This window comes from Mesocricetus auratus, unplaced genomic scaffold, assembly GCF_017639785.1.
Source record: "Mesocricetus auratus isolate SY011 unplaced genomic scaffold, BCM_Maur_2.0 Super-Scaffold_4256, whole genome shotgun sequence".
NCBI lineage: Eukaryota > Metazoa > Chordata > Mammalia > Rodentia > Cricetidae > Mesocricetus > Mesocricetus auratus.
This window is the reverse complement of record NW_024429182.1, coordinates 79,249,884-79,271,599: the sequence shown is the minus strand read 5'-3', so window position 1 is coordinate 79,271,599 and position 21,716 is coordinate 79,249,884. Positions and strand designations below refer to the sequence as shown.

At 41.2% G+C, this 21,716-nt stretch overlaps 2 protein-coding genes across 10 annotated transcripts in view; one reads left to right on the top strand and one right to left on the bottom strand.

Moving 5' to 3' along the window:
* Dcun1d3 (defective in cullin neddylation 1 domain containing 3) overlaps positions 1-150 on the bottom strand; it is a 38,556-nt gene extending 38,406 nt beyond the window's left edge. For both annotated transcript variants that reach the window (XM_040755504.1, XM_040755498.1), the window contains exon 1: positions 69-150. The gene's annotated coding sequence lies outside the window, so the exon portion shown is untranslated. The remainder of the gene's footprint in view (positions 1-68) is intronic.
* Lyrm1 (LYR motif containing 1) lies at positions 97-20,695 on the top strand. Of its 8 annotated transcripts, none has more exons than XM_013114941.3 (5): positions 97-230; positions 8,827-8,952; positions 12,681-12,850; positions 17,471-17,563; positions 19,571-20,695. In XM_013114941.3, exons 3-5 carry the CDS (start codon positions 12,692-12,694, stop codon positions 19,685-19,687), a joined length of 369 nt encoding a protein of 122 aa, XP_012970395.1. In that variant the 5' UTR covers positions 97-230; positions 8,827-8,952; positions 12,681-12,691; the 3' UTR covers positions 19,688-20,695. The 8 variants fall into 8 exon arrangements, with proteins under 8 accessions (XP_012970395.1, XP_012970350.1, XP_012970364.1 ...); XM_013114896.3 differs by having other exon boundaries at positions 8,827-8,979; XM_013114910.3 differs by having other exon boundaries at positions 99-236; positions 8,827-8,979.
* The last annotated feature ends 1,021 nt before the right edge of the window (positions 20,696-21,716 follow it).

The window sequence follows — 21,716 nt, the reverse complement described above, 5'->3', positions numbered from 1 at the left end:
CTGTTGCTGAGTGCGGCGGGGAGTGGGCTAGGGCTGGAAGTTTGAGGAGGTTTGAGACAGCCTCTGACCTGGGCCTCATGCTCCCACAGCGGTCCGCCCGGTGGTTTGGCCCGGCCTGGTCTACCCGACCTGCTGGTTGGAGCTCGGTGTGGCCCAGGCTCGGCAGAGCTCCCAACACCGCCTCCTCCCAACCGGCTCCTGTGGGTGGGGGAAGGCAGAACTGACGCAGAGTGAGTGTAAGGATGGAGACGCCGGCTCCAGTCGCTGGGGACTAGGGAAAGGGGTTGGCTCCCCTGGGGCAGGGATGAGGTGAGGGTGTGGGGTTGCTAGGAGACGCGCCTGTGTGACCCCAGCCTCGCGAGGGCGGCTCGGTGTCATCGCTGCTGGCCTCGGGAGACCTGCCTAAGGGAAGTGGCACGTGGGCGAGTCCTGGCATGGGACCCTTCAGACTTTTCGAATGTAAATGGAAGGCGACGGGGCAGTTCTGGGAGGCTGGAGAGGTTTCTGCTTTGAGAAGGGTCACCAAATGAACCCGGATGTAGGAATCAGACCAGGTGACAATTAAGGCTAGCTTCATTACCATCATGAGCAAAGGAGAAAAAGAAGGCAGCTCCTCCAAAGGCTGGATGGAGTGGAGAGAAGGCCTAGATGGAAAAAAGTGTCGAAGGGATAACGTTGAAAACAAAAGGCAGAAGAAATTGAAAGCTTTCTTGCAGTTGCAAAATAACAAGGATTCGGCCTTTGTATTACTTCCTAAAGGGTAGTGATTGATCGGACCTTATTTACATTTCTTAAATTGATGCTGGATAGAGAAGGTAGTTAAACCTACTAAGAGGCTGTTGCTGATGCCATGGGAGAGGTGACAGTGGTGTTGGATGAAGAAAATTGATTCAGAATGTATTTGGGAGCATGAGCATGCCTGACAGACTGCTGAATTAGATATGAAATGTGGGGGAGAGGGTGGCACCAGAGATGTCTACCGAGAGAAAACATTTTGAAAGGGACTAGCCTAAGTTCTCTTGAACATATGTCAAAGTTCATTTTGCAGCCCCCAAAAGGTGTTCAGAAATGAGGTAAACAAACAGGAAGAAAAGTCATTGGTGGACATACTAAATGTAGGGTTTATTCCTAGAGTTAGGAATAGAAAGTAGATAGGAACGCTCACAAATTCCTTGGGTCTCCTCACATTTAAAGATCACCAGAAGGGGTTGAAGCCAATAGGAAGCTCAACAAGAGTAACACCTCAAAGATGAGGAGACCCCCCTTAATATCCTTAAACAGGATCAATCCTCACAATCAGTGAGTTATCCCATGAAGGTCTGACTCTAGTCTTCCTGCTCTCTCAGCCGTCAGTGCTTTTGGACTTGTAATCTTTGTGCATTATCTGGTTTCTTGATAAATGTTGGTTTACACATTTGTCTTCCCAAAAGACTGTTTCTTCCTTGTGTCTTTGTGGCTCCTAATACAGACATGTACCCTTGGAGTCCAACAGTTTTGCTGTATCTGGGTAGAAACACTTTATAAGATACCAGCCTTAGAATCCCTCCCCCCCAATACACACACAGGATTTTCTTTGTTTAGCAGTCCTAGCTGTCCTGGAACTCAATTTGTAGACCAGGCTGGCCTCCAACTCACTGAGATCTACCTACGTCTGCTTCCCAAGTGCTGGCATTAAAGGAGTGGGCCACCACACACAACTCTGCTCAGCCTTGGAATTCTTACAAAGTGAACTTTGTCCCTGCTGCTATAGATGGCACTACCATTATAGTGAATCTCGATGGGAAGGGTATCAGAAGAATCAAAAGGCCTGGGTTTCGTTCTTGGATCTGCATCTAATAGGGTGGCCTTGGAAAAGGTCTTTCTCTTGGAGCTGATAGGGTTGGCCTAGATTAAAACTTGCAAGCTGGCAAAACAGATAATGCCTGCAAGCATATTATTGTTCAGTTCACAATATGATTTAAAGTCTTTTTTTTTAATCTGCTTGCCAGTTTTTAAAGCGTGAACATCAGAGTCCAGATTTTTGGCTTTGTTTGGAAAATTGGACAGTCTGAAGTTCCTAGAGATCCCTGCACAGCAGCAGCCAAAGCTGAAGAGTTGCTTGTCCTTTGTGTGTGTCTTATGTCCCAAGTCAGCCAGAAGTATCTCTCCTTGCTCCCACTCCCAAACTGACATTTGATTTGCAGTTGACTTGAGAACTGTGCTATCCATATGTAGCTACTAGTCACATGTAACTAAATTTAAATAACAGTTCCTTATTCACATATTCCAGATGTCCAGGAGCTGCATGCAACTAGTCTCTGCCCTGGTGGATAAAACAGAAAAGTTTTATCACAGTTCTTTTGTTCAGTGTTGGATTGAAGCACTGAAAGAATTTAATGATTCTGGGTGCCAATTATTCCTCACGAGTAAAGCCAGACAGCCATTGTCCTGCTCTCTGGACAGTCTGGTAAGGAGCTATTGGGCCCTACAAATAAAGTTACTCATTTGATAACTGGAGAGTCCTTGGAGAATGTTCTGGAAACATGGTCTCAATGCATAATTCTGTTGTCTGTTGGACATAGTCAAGTGCAAGAGATCTCCAGTTGTACCCAACGTTGTCACCAAAGCCCTTTTTTGTTTCCGGTTTGTTTCAAGATAAGATTTTTCTCTGTAGCCTTGGGTGACCTACCTACAGTTTTCGCTATAGAAGGTTGACCTTGAACTCCTGAGTGCTGGGATTAAAGGTGTGGAACACCACAGCCTACATCCACCAAAACTTTTTTGTAGTTTTCTAATCCAATTTCTTAGAAGAATGTCACAACGCAGGAATTTAAGTTAGTGTTTGGGCTATGTGACCTCCCTACTTGCTATGAAGGATTAAAGATACTGACTGGAGAATTATGAACGAGTCTTCACATTGGCTTGTTCCCAGTTCTCCCTTGTATGTCTCACTGGTTTTGAATACCTCTAGCTAATCTTTGTCTTTGTTTCTTAAAATATGCTGGCACATGCCTATAATCCCAGCATTCAGAATGTTAATGTTCACGTGAGGGGTAATATGCCCATTTATTTTGAATTGAACTATAAATTGATTTCTGCTTAGAAGTTTTGCATTGAATAGGATAGTATAAGTTGACTGGTTGATCTATCTTGCAATTTTGGGTCAGTCTCGTGTATACATATCATCTTGATGTGTGTTCTAGTGCTGTCATAATACACTGATGGTTCCCAACACAAAAATAATTTCAACTTTTCAATGATGTGAAAAATGATACATTCACTAGAAACTACACTTTGAATTTTAATCTTTTCCTGAGCTGGAAATAGCCCCAATGTTGGTCAGCAGCTTCCAGGAACATTCCCAGTCAGGACCTAATCTGCAAGTCAAAGAACATCTGCTTTTAGAAGCATGTTTGCCTCCTATTGCTTTGTTTGGGATAGTTATTTTAGAAATCTTTCTGGTATGGGTATTTGAATTTCCCCCTTTGTTCTGATGGCTTCCCATTTTTCAGGATCTAACCTAATTTCATTTTCCCTTTGATAAATATATTGTTCACCTCCTTCCCTGGGTCTACCTCTTGTACACGAATATTCTTGTAAATTTTTTTTATAAAAAATGCTGTTTCAGAGAATTGTTGTGGTATGAAGTACACCAAATGAACATATCCTGAGAATTGCACAACTGTATGGTATCACTTCCCTCTTCAGAGTCTAATAACTAAAAACTAAATCTAGGACAGGAAATAGCCCTCTGTGTGTGTGTGGGGTGTGTGTGTGTGTGTGTGTGTGTGTGAGAGAGAGAGAGAGAGAGAGAGAGAGAGAGAGAGAGAGAGGGAGGGAGGGAGGGAGGGAGGGAGGGAGGGAGGGAGGGAGGGAGGGAAGAGAGAGAGAGAGAGAGAGAGAGAGAGAGAGAGAGAGAGAGAGAGAGAGAGAGAGAGAGAGAAGAGAGGCTAGGGGACCAGGGACCTGTGGGGCACAGTTTAACTTGACTTGAAGATTGTTCAGTTGTGACAATAAAATCATTCAGTATACCAACCAGTATCTGACAAAAAATAGGGACTAGAAAAGCTCTAGGAGAAAAAGAGCAGCGACAGTAAAGAGTTAGAAAGAGATAAAGGAAGAGACATAGGAAGGAAAGCTTAGTATTGGCACCTGCGTTATATTTCCAGTAAGAAGCATGCATTGTGGTCTGAAGATAAGTGGTGTCTCCAGCAGGGTTATTTACTCATACTGAAGAACAATAGCCCTTTACTGCACAGGGATTATTAATGATCAGAGGGAAACAGCTTTAGGAAAATCCATTATTACCCCAAAGCAGCAAATTAGCCAACAGGCTACATACTTTTCCATTCTCTGCTGACAAAGTTAACCATAGATAAAAGGCCTCACTACTCTAATTTCCTCCTATTCAGGTAACTTGTGCATTTACTTCCTAGTGCTAAGTATTTTAATGGAGTAGCTCATAAATAATCATTACAACTCTGAAAAATGTTCTGTGTTGCATGTTGCATTTTAAGAAATGAAAGCACCAGTAAAGCTCTTGAGGAGCAAAAGTTCAAGCCTCTTCTTGGGTTATAGAGCAAGTTCAGGATCAGTTTGGGCAACTTGGTGAGACCATATCTAAAATGAAAAGTAAAAGGACACTGAGAGATGCAGGTCAGTATTGAAGTGTGTGCCCAGAGCTACATGATAGAGAGACCTTGTCACAAAACAAAACACAGCATTTTAGTTTCCCAAATGACAAGTCCTTTAAAATATTCTTTTCTGGGTTGGTTTTAAAATTAGATCATTAGATGCAATGTATCTTAGTCCCCAAAATGATTAGTTTTCAAGGAAAAAAAAACTTTTCCATTTAATTGATTCTAAGCTTCCTGGGAATAGGGTCATTCAGGCTAGTGACAAACCATTACTGACCTTTAAAAAAGTGAGGGTTGTAGCCAGGCTGATACATGCCTTTAATTCCAGCACTCAGGAGGCAGAGGTAGGCAGTTCTCTGAGTTTAAAGCCAGCCTAATCTAAAGAGTAAGTTCCAAGACAGCCAGAGCTACACAGAGAAACCTTGTCTTGGGACAAAAAAAGAAATGAGGGTTATAGCATTCATAGGTGTGAATCTTAAAATACTGTCTTTAGAACCATAAGCCTCCACCCAAACAGCTCTGAATTGTTTTCAGTGTCCTGGGAACTTTGGTTAAAATTCACTTACTAGTATGCAATGGGGGTTGGGGCACATGCATGCCATAGTAAATGTGCAGATGGAGGAAGACAATTTGTTGAGTCGGTTCTCTCCTTTCACCTTGATGTGAGTTCCAGGAGTCAGTCTTGGGTTGTCAGTACAGCAAGTGTTTTTACCTGCCGAACCATCTATCTGGCCCAAACTCTTGGATCTTAATTAGGAACTCTTCCAGATGCTATAGTATATATCTCAGGATGAGAGTGAATATTGCTGATGACCATTTTGTGTGTGATAATACTCTCCTAGCAAATGTTTTTCATATCCCAATTGTGTATCAGGTCTAGAAGTATAAGGAACAAGACTCCATCTGGTCTTCTTGCCTTTACCACCCTTCCCCATACATTCACAAACAATGAAGGAAGAAGGGTCCAGTCAGACAGAAAATTAGCCAGCAAGATAGCTCAGTGTATAAAGGCTCCTGCTGCCAAACCTGACAACTTGAGTTCCATCCCTAGGATGTACATAGTAGGGGGAGAGCTGGAGTTGTGCCCTGCTCCCCACACACATGCATACAGATGTACACACAAAATAAGTAAAATATAAGAAAGTCAACCTTCAAAAACATGATGTATGATCGATAGGGGTAAGGAAGAGATGCTGGGGATACACACAGGACACGGTCATAATCCCTGCATTAGAAAGATGCGACAATAGAAGGCTAAGAGATAGGCAGAGAAAGCAGCAGGTAGGCAAAGAAAGGATATTTTGGCTGGGTGATTTGGTGGCTTCACAAGGCAAGAAGGGGTGCCATATCTAAAGAGGCAGAACAGCAGGATTGATTTTGTCTGGGTGAATTTCACAGCCTTCCCCATCCCCACCCCAATTCACATAGTACTTGAGAGGGAAATTTTCTAGGACAAAAGGAAATCCTAGAGTCAGGTCTTTCTTAAAAGAAATGGAATGGATTTTCCCCTTTACCTCCTAGAACTTAAAAGTCAGGTTAATATCCCCTTTCCCTGTTCCCTTTTTGTCCCTTCTGTGTGTTGTACTGTAGCAGTTTTTATTTCAGGAGAGAAAGCAAAGCCTCAGAGACTCCAGTAGCTGGAATTTTTGACATTCTTAAGACCAAAGTCATACTTCTATAAACTTCATCTGCAGAAGGGGGAATTGTCTTTTAAACTCCTAAATGGGGACTGGAGAGATGACTCAGGGGTTAAAAACATTGCTCTTGCAGAGGACCTAGGTTTGGCTACTAGCACCCACAACCACCTTTAAATCTAGTTCCAGGGGATCAATTCCTCTTCAGATCATGGGCTCCTGCACTTACACTATGCACATATATACACACTCAGTTGCACACACAGGCATACTCTTTTTTAAACAACTCTTAAAACATTCATGCTGCAGTGAGCTTTCAAAAGTACTCTAGAGATGAGGAAAACAGTGAAGTTGATGAGGCTCCTAGTGCTAGCAAATCTGTCCATTGGATTCCTGTAAAACTAGATTAGGATTTACCAAGGACCTAGGCATGCCTAATAGAGTATGTTTCTGAAGCCTCCACAGACTATTTCACTGCTCACATGCTTTACAGCCAATAGCAAGATGAGTGCATGTTTCCTGGGTTTTTGTTTTATCTTTGTTTCTTGATTTATCACTGCCCATTAGAAACCCCCATTACTGACTCCAAAATTAAAACACAAAAGCTTGTGGTCAGACAAGGAAATAATCACTCAACTTACGAGACTTTTCATCTTGACTTGCCTGCCAGCTAGGTGACATTAGGCAAATCTCACATTTCATCTTCTATAAGAGGGATGGAATCATAATAGTTATAATACAGCTTGGTTCTAGCACATTTTTAACCATGTTGCTCCCATTTGCTTCACATATGTCAATGTCTGCCTTTGCATGCAAACTTCTTCCCAGGCTTACTCTCCCATCAGTGCTGGGTTGTATTGACCTGTGGCCTCCCTGGCAAGTCTTCACTTGCATTCAGTTTTAACGTTGCTTGTTGCCTGTCCCAGAGCTTTGCTTCTTCTGTGCCCTTCCCCATACCACCCTCCCCTTAATTTTCCATCATTAGTCTTTTTCATGCCATTCAGAGCTCTGGTCAAATATATTGACCCCCAAAAAATACCTTTCATTTTTGTTCATTTCATTCAGAACACATTACTCTATGAAATTCTCTGGTTCTCTTGTATATCATTTGCCTCTACCACTAGAAGATAAGATATTTCCAGACCCACATGGTCTTGGACATAATAGGCACATCCAATAAATGCTGAGTGGATCAATAGATAGGCTGCTTGGCAGAAGAGATTTAAAGCGTGCAGGCTGTATCTCTGATGAGTCTCTCTGTTTTCTCTTCTGGGATGTCAGCTCCCCTTGGAGTCAGAGAGATTATCACAGAGAACTGAAGAGCAGAGCATTCCAACCAGGGGCACAGCTTCCTTTGAAGGATATTAGGTGTATAATGCTTTTTGAAGAAGTAACAGGGGCAAGTGGAGATTTTATAAAACATACTAAGGGGCAAAATACTCACTTCCATGGCTCTTTGTATGGGAAGATAATAGAATTCTATGGCTTCTTTCAATGGAATTATTTAGCCTCCTTTGTTATAATAACTAAGCCCTTTAAAACATGCAGCAGATATCCAACAACATTTATCAAGATCGAGCAGCTTACTTAGTTATTAACAACTTGGGTTCTGATTCTAGATTGTAGGGTTTGAATACTGGCCCTGCCTATTTCTAGCTGTGTGACTTCGGACACACAATTATTGTGATGTTTACAAAGTTATATGTAAAGTACCTTGTAGAGTGTGAAGCCCATGGTAAATGCAAAGCAAATATAACTAGTTTTATTTTAATGAACAGGACATAGTCCCTGCTCTCCAGGAGTTAGCAGAAAAAGACACAAAATAACTACAAAAGAGCAATAGGTGTTTATGTTAGGCCTAGGGAGAAAGTGCTCTGGGAATATTTGTTAGTGAATAGGTACCTCTGTGACGAGAGATGACTGGCAAAAGAGAGGCATAGGCTCACCAGTGAGACAGTCTTACTATGTACCTTTGGCTGACCTTGTAGCCCAGGCTGGCCCCAGTCTTGTGACTGTCCTCCTACTTCACAGCCTTCTGAATGTCAGGATTACAGGTATGAGCACAATGCTCTGGTTAGAAATTTTCTGAATAAATTTATTCATAGCCTACCTATATCACACAAAAATCTATATCATGGATGTGATGGGTCATTCCAGTATATATTAATGTAATGATATTATGCATCTAAAATCACCTCTACAATCCAATTTTGAGATGTGCATTAGGGACCTCTCTGAGCTGAGCGCCAGATGCCAAAACACACTAGCAGCAAAGTGTGCCAGGCTTCTATAAAATATGCACTCAATAATAAATTTTGTTTTAGTACTCTGCTTATGCAGGCGGTGCAGCTTTTAAAAAAGAAGCCACCTTCCAGTCACAATTACTTCCATCACACCTGTATTTTCTTCTTTCATCCTGAGGTCTGGATGTTAAAGAGATGAAAAGGAACAAATACTTCAAGTAGTTTAATGAATAAATGTCATAGAACTTTGAAGAAATTTCTTAAGAATGGGCTTCATGATCATTTTAGATAAAGTTCTGACTTCTAAACTGAATATTCTTTATGTTGCCTAAGGGGAACTTCCAGCAGACCTCACTACCGTATCAGATCAACCCTTGACCAACTGTAAATAAGGATAAAGGCTTCCTGTATTTCGTTAATCCTGAGAAGACTGTTGGTCTCAAGCCATTAAATCCTTGGGTAAGGAAACCTTCAGGAAATGACAAGGTTTGTGAATGAGTTACTTTCTAAGACCAAAGAGAAAAACCCAAAAAGAAGAGCACTTTTTAAATTTTTTAGACGTGACTGATTCAGTTTTAGAATCTAAAGCTAGCAGCATGAGATAGTTCGTGCATTTGTTGAATTCTTAGTTTGTAACCTTTCTAGGTACAGAGAATTCAGCAGTAAATAAGATAGATGTAATAACTGTCCCCATAAAGATTAGAGCCTATTGGACGAAAATAGACTTTAACAAACCAGAACTTTAGTGATGAGTCTTATAAAGAATAACTGTCAAGATTCAATTGATTCCTAACCTAGTGTGTGTGGTTAAGGAGAGACAAGGCTCTAAAGGATGAACAGAAATTGGTCAAGTGAAAAATCAGGTCAGGTGTGGCACACACCTTTAATCTCATCACTTAGGAAGCAGAGGTAGGTAGTGAATCTCATGTCAAGCTGGTCTACTTAGGGCAGTTTTTCTTGGTATTTTCTCTCAAAAACTGTATAGTGAGATCTTGTCTTTAATCAAAAAAAATTAGTGAAGAGGGAGCAATATGGGCGTGCACCCCAAAGTCAAGAGAACTACGAAAGATGAATTTTTCTCTTTTCTTGAGTGATAGGCTGGACCTGTTCACATACAAGGTAGTAAAGATAGCTTTTGACTTTTCTCTCTGGCAGTCTTTGTGACTTGAGTTTTCTGGGTCACCTGATGTTGGAGAATCATCACCTATTTTCCTTTGTGGATTAGTTTTCAAAACACACACTAAAAGTGTTTTCAAAATAGTCTTATAAGTGTCAATTGTTAGCACTCATTACCTTGAGTAATCTAATTGCAGGCCTTTTGTGTCATAGTTTATGATCAGAATTCTTAGAGCAATAAAAGAAAACCAATTAAAGTCAGGCTTTGAGAAATTTGCTAAGGTTTTAATATGTTTGACCTTCAATTTCCTCTGCCACTATCTGAAAGTCAAGGAAGTTTCATCTGTTAATGACAGGGAAGTGAAGCAATCATTAGTTGATGCTACTGCCCCTCACAGGAACTGACTCACGGATTTTCAGATGAGACTGTGGAGTTTTAAGGAGAGCCAGAAACTCAGAAACCAGTTTCCTTACCAGGAAAAATGGCATCATCTCATCTGGGTTTTTATTACCCATGATGTTCTCACTTGGTTTTTATGAATTCCTTTTAAGCATTTTTTCTGTGAAGCATCATTGATGGTAGTGTGTATAACTTTGATTCTTTAAACTTCTGGATTGGGGAAGTGGAGTTTTCAAGCTTTTCTTCAAATGGTTACGCATTGGTTCACTCCTTGTTTCTCAAGAAAAGCCACCAGGATCCAATAAATTGGAAGGGCAGTCATCTTCAAAGAAGAAAGTCTCTATAAGGTGGATTCCTTGAAGGTACTTAGAATTCTAGATAAGCATCCCCATTCCTGCTCCCATCATTCTCTAGCAGCTAAGGACCATCCTATAGCATTTCAGCCCCAGGTAGGGCATTGGAAATAGATTATGTTCCTAAATGGCAGCGTTTAGCCTCCTCCACAATCCTGATAAGCCTGTTTGAAAAAAGTCTCTGAAATCATGGATGTGTCCAAGTACCTGGCCCTGCTGCTTACTCACCAGATCTGCCTTTCCAGCCTGTCCTCTTGTCTAAGACAGTGTAGTAGTCATCTTGCTCAATCATACTAAGAACTCCAAGGACAGCTCTTTTTTTTTCTTGGTATTTTCTCTCAATTTTTACACATAGAAATGTAAAGAAGTAGGCTGAAATTTTGCGTAAGTTATAAAAATGCCTATCAAGCCAAGTGGTGGTGGCACACACCTTTAATTCTAACACTTGGGAGGCAGAGAGGCAGTCAAATTTTGAGTTCCAGGCCAGCCTGGTCTACAGAGAGAGGTCTAGGACAGCCAAGGCTAAACAGAGAAACTCTGTCTCAAAATACAAACCAAAAAATTGCCCATCAAAAGAATAGACAAGTGCATTGGGATCTCTTTCTAGAGTGGAGTGACCTGCAGCAATGATGTTAGAACTAGAGTTCAGTGTGACAGTGTTGTTTAGTCTTGCAAATTCAACGAACCAAAAAAAGAACAAAAAACAACAAAAAAATCAAATGAATTAACCAAACAAACAAAATCCCATACATAACTTGAAGAACCTATATGAAGTTCTAAACTTGTAAAGCTATCTCGTATAATAAATGTAAAGGATTCATGACAATGGTAAGCAGCAGTAAGAATAGTGGTACTTTTGACAAAGAAGAGAGCCTACACTTTAATCTTAAATCCTGGAAGCAATGGGAGCCAGTTCTTTATGAGATCAAGGCCAGCCTGGTCTACATAGAGAGTCCCAGGTCAGTCAGCCAAGGCTAAATAGTGTGATACTATCTCAGGGGTGGGGGAGGGAGGGAGGGAGGGAGGGAGGGAGGGAGGGAGGGAGGGAGGAGAGAGAGAGAGAGAGAGAGAGAGAGAGAGAGAGAGAGAGAGAGAGAGAGAGAGAGAGAATAAATTGATTTAGAAGGGGACCAAGTTGGGGAGGGGATCAAGTATTTCCATAACTTGTTCTTCAAGGCTTATTTATTGTATGTAGCTATCATGTTACTCTCTGTCTTTTTTATCTGAAACATGTCATAAAAATGAAAGTGTACTTATTACCCACTGGAACTAAAACTGGTGTTCATAGAAAAAGTCAGAGGGGTCAGAAGATCTTCAGCCATGGGAAAGATCTTTAGTTGTACAGATCTTATTGGTCAAGAAGATAGTTTTGAGAAATGTCTTCTAAACTAAGAGAAATTGCAGACATACAGCCTGTGGGTAAAGCTGAGACTTGAGACTGACCCTGTTTGACTTATTTGGTAACACAGTTTTAAAAATAATTGTCATTTTAGGATTTCACATTATAAAAGCATGAAATGCCACTATTTTAAAAGATGTATCCTAAGCTAGCTCATGATCTTCCTCAGCCTTTTGAGTGCTGGGATTACAGTTCAGGCCTGTGCTTCCATGCTTGGTTCTGTTACCTAAACTACAAAAAAAAAAAAAAGCTGGTGTCTCTAGGCCCTCCTTTTTAGATGGCTGCTGCTGCTCAGAGCTAAGTAACAAATGTGAGCTGTAGTTGGTTGGTGGAGAAAGAAGGCTCTGGAGTTAAAAGCCAGTCTGGTTTAATGAGATTCCATTGCTACAAACAAACAGAACAGGTTCTGGGCCAGCCAGGGTGACATAGTGAGACCCTGTCTCAACAAAACAAACCAAAATATGCCTTCTAGGAATTCAGGCTAGCCATGTAAATTTACCAGAACAGAAACTAAAATCATTTCTGAGGTATTCTGGTCAGTCTGGTAAATTTGGCCTTGCCATGCTTGTAAAAGTAGGCTTGAAGCAGACAGCAAATGAGGCAGCCCTCCACTGCAGGTACAGGTGTGTAACCCTAGGACTCAGGAGACTGAGCCAGGATGGTTTGAAGACAAGCTGGGTTACATATGGCACTCCAGGCCAAACAGGCCTAGCTTGTGAGACTGTCAAAAATCAAAAAGATGGGAGGAGAGAACAAAAGTGATGCTTCTACTCTGTCATTCTGGTAATGCTACCCACAGACCTGGCAAGGAGCACTTATATCTAGGCTAATTAAAAATCTTGATTCAAAAACTGTACATCTGTCTGGATGCCTACTATCAAGCTGCATTTGTGTGTAGATTTTCCTTCTTCTATTCTAGTGAGTCTGAAGATGACAACAGCAACACGACAAGAAGTCCTTAGCCTCTACCGAAGCATTTTCAGGCTTGCTCGGAAGTGGCAGGCAGCATCAGGGCAGATGGAAGACACCATCAAAGAAAAACAGTACATACTAAATGAAGCCAGAACATTGTTCCAGAAAAACAAAAATGTAAGTAGGCCCCATCTGGAGATGGCAAAAAGCAGAGAATCTTCTTGTGGTATTTGTTCATTTCTTTTTTACCTTGACTGAAGAAGATCCATGGAAGGGTCCATCATGCAACTTGGGTAGGCTTGCCAGTTCAGCTAACTACTAGAAAGTCAAGCGCAGCCTGTTTTTCTCTCTCTTGGATCAACGAGGTCTCAGTCCAGCCAATAAATGGCATAGCATGCTCAGAAGACCCTGTGAGCCAGGTGACAGAAGTCATGCCAGTGAGAACTGTTCCTCACATGCTGATAACCAGCCACTCCCAGAGGTGGTATACAGTAAAATGCTTTTTCTCAATTCATAAACCAATCAAAGCCTTTTGATTATAAACCCATTTGTAATGTGGAAAAAGACACAGGGCTCCTTCCCTAACTTAGCAATGAACTCTTTGGCCAACAGAGTAGTACCACAGAAAATAGGGCTTCTACTACCTACTTAACTGAACCAAACATCCAGACACCAGTCAGCCAGTTTCAATTCATCCTGACAAACCATCCAGCACTGGCTGCCATTCCCTTGGGAAAACTGCCTGGCACTAAGGAGCATGACTGTCGGGACCTGGTTCTTGTTTGCCCACTTGTGTTTGTCTTTCTCTCCTGTATCTTATGTCTTTCTGGCTCTGTTTTCTCTGCACCATCTTCTACCACTTGCATGACAACTACAGGACAGCCTCTATGCTGAAGCCACTTTTGAATGCCCAGACTTAGTTCTTTCCTTTCTGTTGTTATTTTGTTTTTTTCGAGACAGGGTTTCTCTGTGTAGCTTTGGAGCCAGTCCTGGAACTAGCTCTTCTAGACCATGCTGGTCTCTAGCTTACAGAGATTCACCTGCCCCTGCTTCCCAAATGCTGGGATTAAAGGTGTGCACCACCACCACCCAGCTTAATTTTTGTTTTGTTTTTCTTTTGTTTGTTGTTTTTTGAAACAATGTTAATTTAGCACTGGCTATCCTGGAACTTATTATGTAGATCAGGCTGGTCTCGAACTCACAGAAATTTCATCTCTGCCTTCCTAGTACTGGGATTAAAGGCATGCACCAGCTTTAATCCAATAAAATCCAATTATGACCACTCACCTGAAAGACCTCACTTGGCCTAATCATCCATTTACAAGCCCTGTCCTTACTTCTTGTGGTTCCTGTCACCTGCTGCCACTCTGAAACTCATTGTTCTTAGTCTTCATTGAAGTATCCCACCAACTGTGGACCACGAGACTAGACATTTGCGATATATAATAATCATCATCATCATCAAAATAAGGTACCTCAGAGAGATTTCATTTAGATGGAAAGAAATAGAGTTAAAATCAGGACAACCCCAGACTGATGACTGGGAGGACTGCATGGGACTGATCCAGACCCCTTGAATGTGTCAGTGAGGAGGCCTAGGCAATCTTTGGGACCTTGGGTAGTATTTATCCCTGGCATACAAATGGTCTTTGGCTGCCCATCCCACAATGAGGGATGCTCTCTCAACCTGGACTCTTGGGAGAGGGCCTAGGCCCTGCCCTGGATGAAGTGACAGACTCTGGAGCCCCTCCATGGAGGGCCTCACCCTCCCTGGGGAATTTTTTTAAAAAATCAGGACAAAAGCTACCAAAGAGACCCTCATAACCTAAAGTACCTTCTCTTCTAGGAATGCCTCCATTCTTTACTGTTTTGTTTTATACTTTAATATATTTTATTAAGTCATGTATATGGACTGTCTGTGTAGTCACAGCTGTCCTTCGACTCACAGAGATCCAACCAGCCTCTTCTCCCAGTAATGGAGTTAAAGGTGTGTGTGACACCACACCTGACCTTTAAAATGTCCATAGGTGTACACAATATATTTTGACAATATTCACCCCAAACTTTTCCTGGATTCACCCTACCCACCCAACGTCTTTTTTTTTTTTTTTTTTGCTGCCCATGTACTCATAGGTGTGGAGCTGTCCACCTGAGCATGTTTGACCTACAGGGCCACACCCTTAAAGGGAACAGACTCTCATTCCCCTAGTATCCATCAGTTGCCAGTAGCTCCTCAGCTAGGGGTGGAGCCGTGTAAGGGCCTCTCCCATCTATGCTGGAATGTTGAGTGGCTTGACCTGGTGTTGGTCGTTATCTAGACAACGACAGCTGCAGTGAATTCATGAATGCAACAGGCCTGTCATATCCAGAAGACATGCTTTTAAATGAAAGTTCTCTTGCCTCTTCCTCTGAGCGCTGAAATTACAGGCATGTGCCACCTGTCTAGCTTCCACTGTACGTTTTTTGTATCTTCATGTATCATGTATCTGTTCAGATAATATCATTGATAGCTGAAGGCAGAGATCATGACTCCATGGATATGGCCTAGTGCTGGGGATACTGTGGCATGCACCCCTGTGCAGGCACACTTGTCTGAGGACTACTCAGGCTAGAGTTTCATTTATTTCAATGCCATTCTTGACCTTTGACTTAGATTGACCAAGGATGAGACAGAAGGTGGGTATGTACATGTCACAAAATTATGCAGCAGCCCGTGGGCTGAATTTGAAGAACTCTAGCCCACACTCCTTAGATGATATCTGGAGTTCTAGAAGCCCAGCTCCTTTAGCTACATCTTTGTTAGAGGACTTTCTCCCCTACTCCAGTTCCTCATGTAGACATAAAAACAATTTATTATAACCCGTGTTTCACGAAGAGTTTAATAATCCAAAGCTATCTTATTACTTGCTCTGAATCCCAGCAGGCTAATGGCAACATGAAGATCTAGTCCCAGTGTGGACAGCAGGGCAATAGCTTCTGAGGCCACAGAGGTCAGGGAGTTGAGCCCTAAGGGAATCAGCTGAATTCTCTGGGCTACTGTTCCTGGAACTCCAAGAAGCACCAGGGGACAAGAACTCCCTTGGAATTTCCAAGCCACATGGCCCAGACTTCACCCTTGTTGTCGCCTGAGGCTGTTGCAGTTTTTGGCAATACCTTGAAGCACTCTCACGTAGAAGATCCATGCGCTGGTTTTTACATCCTCTGAATGAAGGTTTCTCTTCTTCCCTGATTTGGCTTTCTAGGGTTTTGTTTTTGGGCACCTCCCCACTTCCCAAATAGACAACTTACTCTTTTACTTGAAAATACATTCTCACAATTTTACTGATCTAGGATTTCAGAAGTCTGTTTTTCCCCCTTTACTAATGAGCAAGACCATTTACAGTTTAAATACTAGGTAGCTCATTAACTCTTGCTGAAAAGCCAGATTCCGTTAGAGCAGCAGCTCTTAATCTTTCTAATGCTAGGACCCTAGTTCCTCTTGTTTGGTGACCCCCAACCATTACAATTATTTTGTTATTTCATAACTATAATTTTGCTACTATTATGTGTCATAATATAAATATCTTATATGTGACCCCCCCAAGGGGTTGCAACCAACAGTTTGGGAACCACTGCTTTAGAGTCAGTGTAGGGAGGGTATGAGTATATCTCTCATTCAGTATTGGTGGAGATGTAAGTGTGTAGATTGTTGGTGGGATATAAATTGATGTGAACTATAGGAAGTAACTTGGGAATATTGTGAAAATGAAACATTTATGAACTTATATAGCCTCTTTGTCTTAGCATTCTTGTTCTGAGAATTCATCTTAGATACACTGGCATATGAGCAAGAAAACTGCATAAAGATCTGTAGCAAAATTGTTTATGATGGCAAAAGACTGGAAATAACCAGAATGCCCATCAATAAAAAAGTGGTTAAATCATAATAAAGCTTTATGTTGAAGTTTTGATAGTCTTCAGGAAGAGTAACTCTGATGTCTGAATACCAAAGAGCTTCAAATTATGTTAATGAAAAAGAAAAAGTTATAGGTAAGATATCTGTATAAGAAAAAGCTAGGACCACTGAGACTGCTCATTGGGTAAAGGTGGTTATCACAGAAGCCTAACAACTGAGTTCAATCCCTAGAATGCACAGAAAGACAGGAGGAAACCAACTCCACAGAGTTGTCATCTGACTTCCATGTAAGCACCATGGTTGTGTTCCATGGCACATTCACACCACTACCATACATACAAAGTAATAAATGAGAAATAATTTTAAAAGGCTAATTATGTGTGAGTTAATAACTTTGGAGGAACACATAAGAGGGTTAACTGGGCCGGGCGCTGGTGGCGCACGCCTTTAATCCCAACACTCAGGAGGCAGAGGCAGGCGGATCTCTGTGAGTTCGAGGCCAGCCTGGTCTACAAAGTGAGTTCCAGGACAGCCTCCAAAGCCACAGAGAAACCCTGTCTCGAAAAACCAAAAAAAAAAACAAAAACAAAAACAAAAAAAAAAAAACGAGGGTTAACTGGATTTTGTCGGGCGGTGGTGGCGCACGCCTTTAATTCCAGCACTCGGGAGGCGGATCTCTGTGAGTTCCAGGCCGGGCTGGACCGACAGCCTCCAAAACAATACATAGAAACCCTGTCTTGTAAAAACCAAAAAAAAAAAAAAAAAAAAAAAAGAGGAGAGATTTTTATTTACTAATATTGAAGTTCCTGGATAGTGAACTGAAAACTTTAAGAAAATCTGTACTATATCTTATATACTATTATAAAGATACTAACTGCCTCATTTATTTTCCCCTTAAATAGCTCACAGACCCAGACCTGATTAAACAGTGTATAGATGAATGCACAGCCAGGATTGAGATTGGACTGCATTACCAGATTCCTTATCCAAGGCCAGTAAGTATGGCTGCAGTGAACAGGTGTTGGGCACTTATCCTTGTCAACCCAGTTATTTCTAAGAATGGATGCCATGAAGGATATTCGCTGAGAAGCTGAGAGCCATTGTAGGAAGCATGTTAGAAATAAGTTATCCTTGTATGCTACCAACCCACCACAATAAATCACTGTGTCAGTGAACACCTGGTCCTCTCTTGTGCAGTTTCCCACTAGCTGGAAGGGAAAACCAACTCATGTTTATAAAGCTTTACTTTGGGCCTTTATCCATTTTAATGAAATGCTTCTATTTTCCTTATTATAAAAGGCAAGCTTTTTAAATACTAAAAAGGTAAAGTTAAAATATTTAAAGGTTACAGAAAGTAGAAAGTGAAAATTGTCAAAAATTCTACCTCATGGAAGAGACTACTGTAATTTTTAAATTACCAGTTTTTCAACTCTTTGAGTCGGAAAAGCAGTGATTTGATACTTTATCAGTTCAAGCTAATTATCCGGTAATAAGTTCATAGTTTTACACACACATGTGCACACACATTCCTTCATACATGGAATTCTAGGTATATTATTTTTATTATCTACTTATTTCATCTCTTCTAGCATCTTTGTATACAACTCTACCTCATTCCTAAATGTTTTCATTGCATGCTATTGTAAGGATGTACCATCATTATTTGTATAAGTCAGGTTTCCTCAGAGAACTAGAACCAGTAGGAAGGAGATCAGAAGATATGGATGGATGGATGGATGGATGGATGGATGGATGGATGGATGGATGGATGGATGCATGGATGCATGGATGCATGGATGCATGGATGCATGGATGCATGGATGCTGGCTGGCTGGATGGGTGTGTGAATAGAGATGTACAAGCAAATCTGGATATGTAAAGGATGTTTCTTGTAAGGAATTGGCTCATACAGTTATGGAGACTTAAGACCCAGAAGAAAGTCAGTGGCACAATTCAGTCTGAGCCTGAAAACCCAAGAACCAAGGGGGCTGATGGTAGAAATCTAGGGTGGAAGCAGGGGAAGATGAGGTGTCTCACTCAAATGAGGTGAGCAAGAAGCAAAAGAAGTGACATCCTTTGGCTTTTCTCAAGCCCTGCTAGAAAGAAGGATGTTCCTCCACATCAGGGAGAGAAGTCTATTGAATCCAGTAATTCATATACTAACCTTATCTGGAAATACTGTCACACATGCATCCAGAAATGATTCTTAATAGGGGTTAGTAAGATTTACTCATGAGGTTAGCTGTCACGGCCATAATGTGAGCAGCTTTCTACCTCAGTAGGCATCTGAGTTGGCATCAATGCCTGTCATCCACTGAGCATCTTAGTATGTAAGCAGTGTTTCTCTTTTCTTTTTTGGATGCCCATTTTGCTGAATGGATCTCTAGTTCTTTTCCTATGTTCAGGAAAAATGGCATAGATGGGTGCCACATTCTGGCTTCAGATCCAGTTTCACCACTTAATGTGTAACCTTTTCTTTTTCTTTTTTCTTTTCTTTTCTTTTATTTTGGTTTTTCGGGACAGGGTTTCTCTGTATTGTTTTGGAGGCTCTTCTGGAACTCACTTTGTAGACCAGGCTAGCCTCTAACTCACAGAGATCCACCTGCCTCTGCCTCCCAATTGCTGAAATTAAAGACATGCACCACCAACATCTGGCTTAATGTGTAACCTTGACCAAATCATTATTAAATTTCTCTGAGCCTTCATTTTTTCAACTATAAAAGTTATAATTCCTAGCCAGGCAATGGTGGCACTTGCCTTTCATCCCAATACTCAAGAAGCAGAGACAGGAGGATCTTTGTGGGTTGTAGGCCAGCCTGGTATACAGAATGAGTTCCAGGACAGCCAGGGCTATATAGAGAAACCCAGTCTCAAAACAAACAAACATATACATATACAAATACATCCTTAAGAAGTTATCATTAGCACTTAGAAACAGTAAATCCTCAATGAATAAAAGCTGCACTAATGGTTATGATTCTTCACATCATTATTCTACTTAGATTCATCTGCCTCCAATGGGTCTTATTCCACTACGAGGTCGGAGACTTCAAACCCAGGAGAAACTGAGAAAACTTTCCAAACCAGTGTATCTGCAGTCTCACGATGAAGTTTCCTAACGGAGAGGACAGATGACTTTTGAGAATCGTGAGCCGACTCGGTTTTGAATGTAAATCAGACAACATGACCTTCTTGATTAAAAGGAAAAACACCACTTCCTTTAGACCTCCAGAGTTGGTCCTCACCTATAACTTGTAGCTGCAAGTATTCCTAGGGTTTTTCAGGGTCTTGCTGCTGCCTGAACTGATGACACTGGCCCTAGAGGTCATGGACCTTACATCTTAACTGAAGTCATCCTTGGGAGCAAGTCTAAAGTTTGTGGAGGAAGGCCAAAGGCAGTTCTTGGCACTGCCATTCAGCACATATCAGCTGATGCAAAAAGGGTTAGCTGGTTGCTGCAAGTTCACATGGCTACCAAACTATGTTGCTCCAAAAATACTTAGTAGAGGTTTATCAACAAGTTATTCATTTGCTTAAAAGTGCTTTCTGTATAGTCTTTTTTTGTGGTCTCCTGACTCTTGTAATTTCCAGATATACTCCTTTATAAAGAGCAGCTTTGAATTGATCATACTTTTGTTTTGTTTTGCTTTGTTGAGTTTGGACAGGGGGTATTTTTTTGCAACAGGGTTTTCCTATTTGCTGGCCTAGAATTCTCTATGTAGACCAGACTGGCCTTGTACTTGTGTTGATCCTCCTGCTCGAATTAACAGACCTGAGCCACTACACCAAGCTGATCATGTTGTCTTTTTAATGGAAATATGGCATGACATCCTTCTTCTCCCTGTTGCTAAATGGAAGTGCATGCCTTAGTTATATGTTTGCCTTATCGTAAATGTGATTACTTAGGATGCATTTAGGATCTAAACAGCTTCCATGACATTTATACTGCATTCATTTTATTCTACTTTAACCTAATTTAAAAGCACAAGGTCTAAGCCAACTTCCAAGTTACAGCCGAACAGAAATGGGACGAAGAGAGCATGTGTAGAGTCAGAATGGAGTTCACAGTAAGCTGTTTGTACACCAACAGAGAGTGGACCTCACTAATAAAAATAAATCTCTACTTATTGAGCCTCCTTGTGTTCTTTTCCATAATGGGCTGTGACCCTTAGAAACAGCAGAAGGACTGTGCTAGTGTGAGGAGAAGCATCCTTTTCATGTTCTGGGAAAGTGCTTCAGGGATTGGCAATAGTAGTGGGGACAAATTGTATACTGACTGTGACAATCAGTGAAGTAATAAATAGTATATGCATATTCAATACAAATGCAATGATAATTAAAGAAACATTAATTATGTTTCTTTCCTTGGTGAGGAAAGAAACATTAGTGTGTTAGAATGCATATTGGCTATTCTGTGAGCCCATACCTCAGGCTAGCTTGAACTGAAAGAAAGAAATCTGCCATCTCTTTGGTTCTTCTTCCAGCAAATCTTAGTCAAAGCATTACCCTAATTGAGGATGAGTTACTGTTTAAGTATCTCCCATGAAGATGGGATATTTGAACTCAAGCAACTCAACTTCATGTGGTAATCAACCAGTGGGACATCAGAAGAAAGCTGGGTGTGCTGAACCAAGTGAGATCCAAATTGCCCATCTCCATCATGTTCCCTTTCTAAGTGGCTCAAGGAGACAGTGATTTTTGACTATGTGCAATTTTGCCTTACTCTGCCGACCATTAGGAATTACCTTTCCCATTAGCCTTTTTCTCAATGGAAGACTGCTTAATTACTATGACAACCTTTGAGAACCTTCTACATAACAGGAAGTTTTAATGTGAATTTTCTATGTCTAGCTTCCTTTTCCAAGATGTATATACTATTACATAAAACATCAGTTTGCTGTCAAACTATATAACGTTTGGATGGATGGATGGATTACAGGTGTGTGCTATCATGCCAAGCTTATGTCTTACTCTTCATACAATTTCCCCCACTTTCCCTCCAAGTCCATTAAATTCTTATATTCTGTCTCCTAAAGGCAAAAACTACCTTCCTATGTCCCTTCCCTCAATGAAATTCGTTTCTGTCACTAACAAAAATTGAACATAACTAACTGCTCAATAGCTAAAAAATTTTAAGATCAGGGGCTG

Bases quoted from the DNA above. Each gene is read 5' to 3' on its own strand.
- Lyrm1 (XM_005064482.4), top strand. The intron at 12,851-17,470 runs GTAAGTAGGCCC...CCCCTTAAATAG, and splicing joins TGTTCCAGAAAAACAAAAAT to CTCACAGACCCAGACCTGAT. The intron at 17,564-19,570 runs GTAAGTATGGCT...TATTCTACTTAG, and splicing joins AGATTCCTTATCCAAGGCCA to ATTCATCTGCCTCCAATGGG.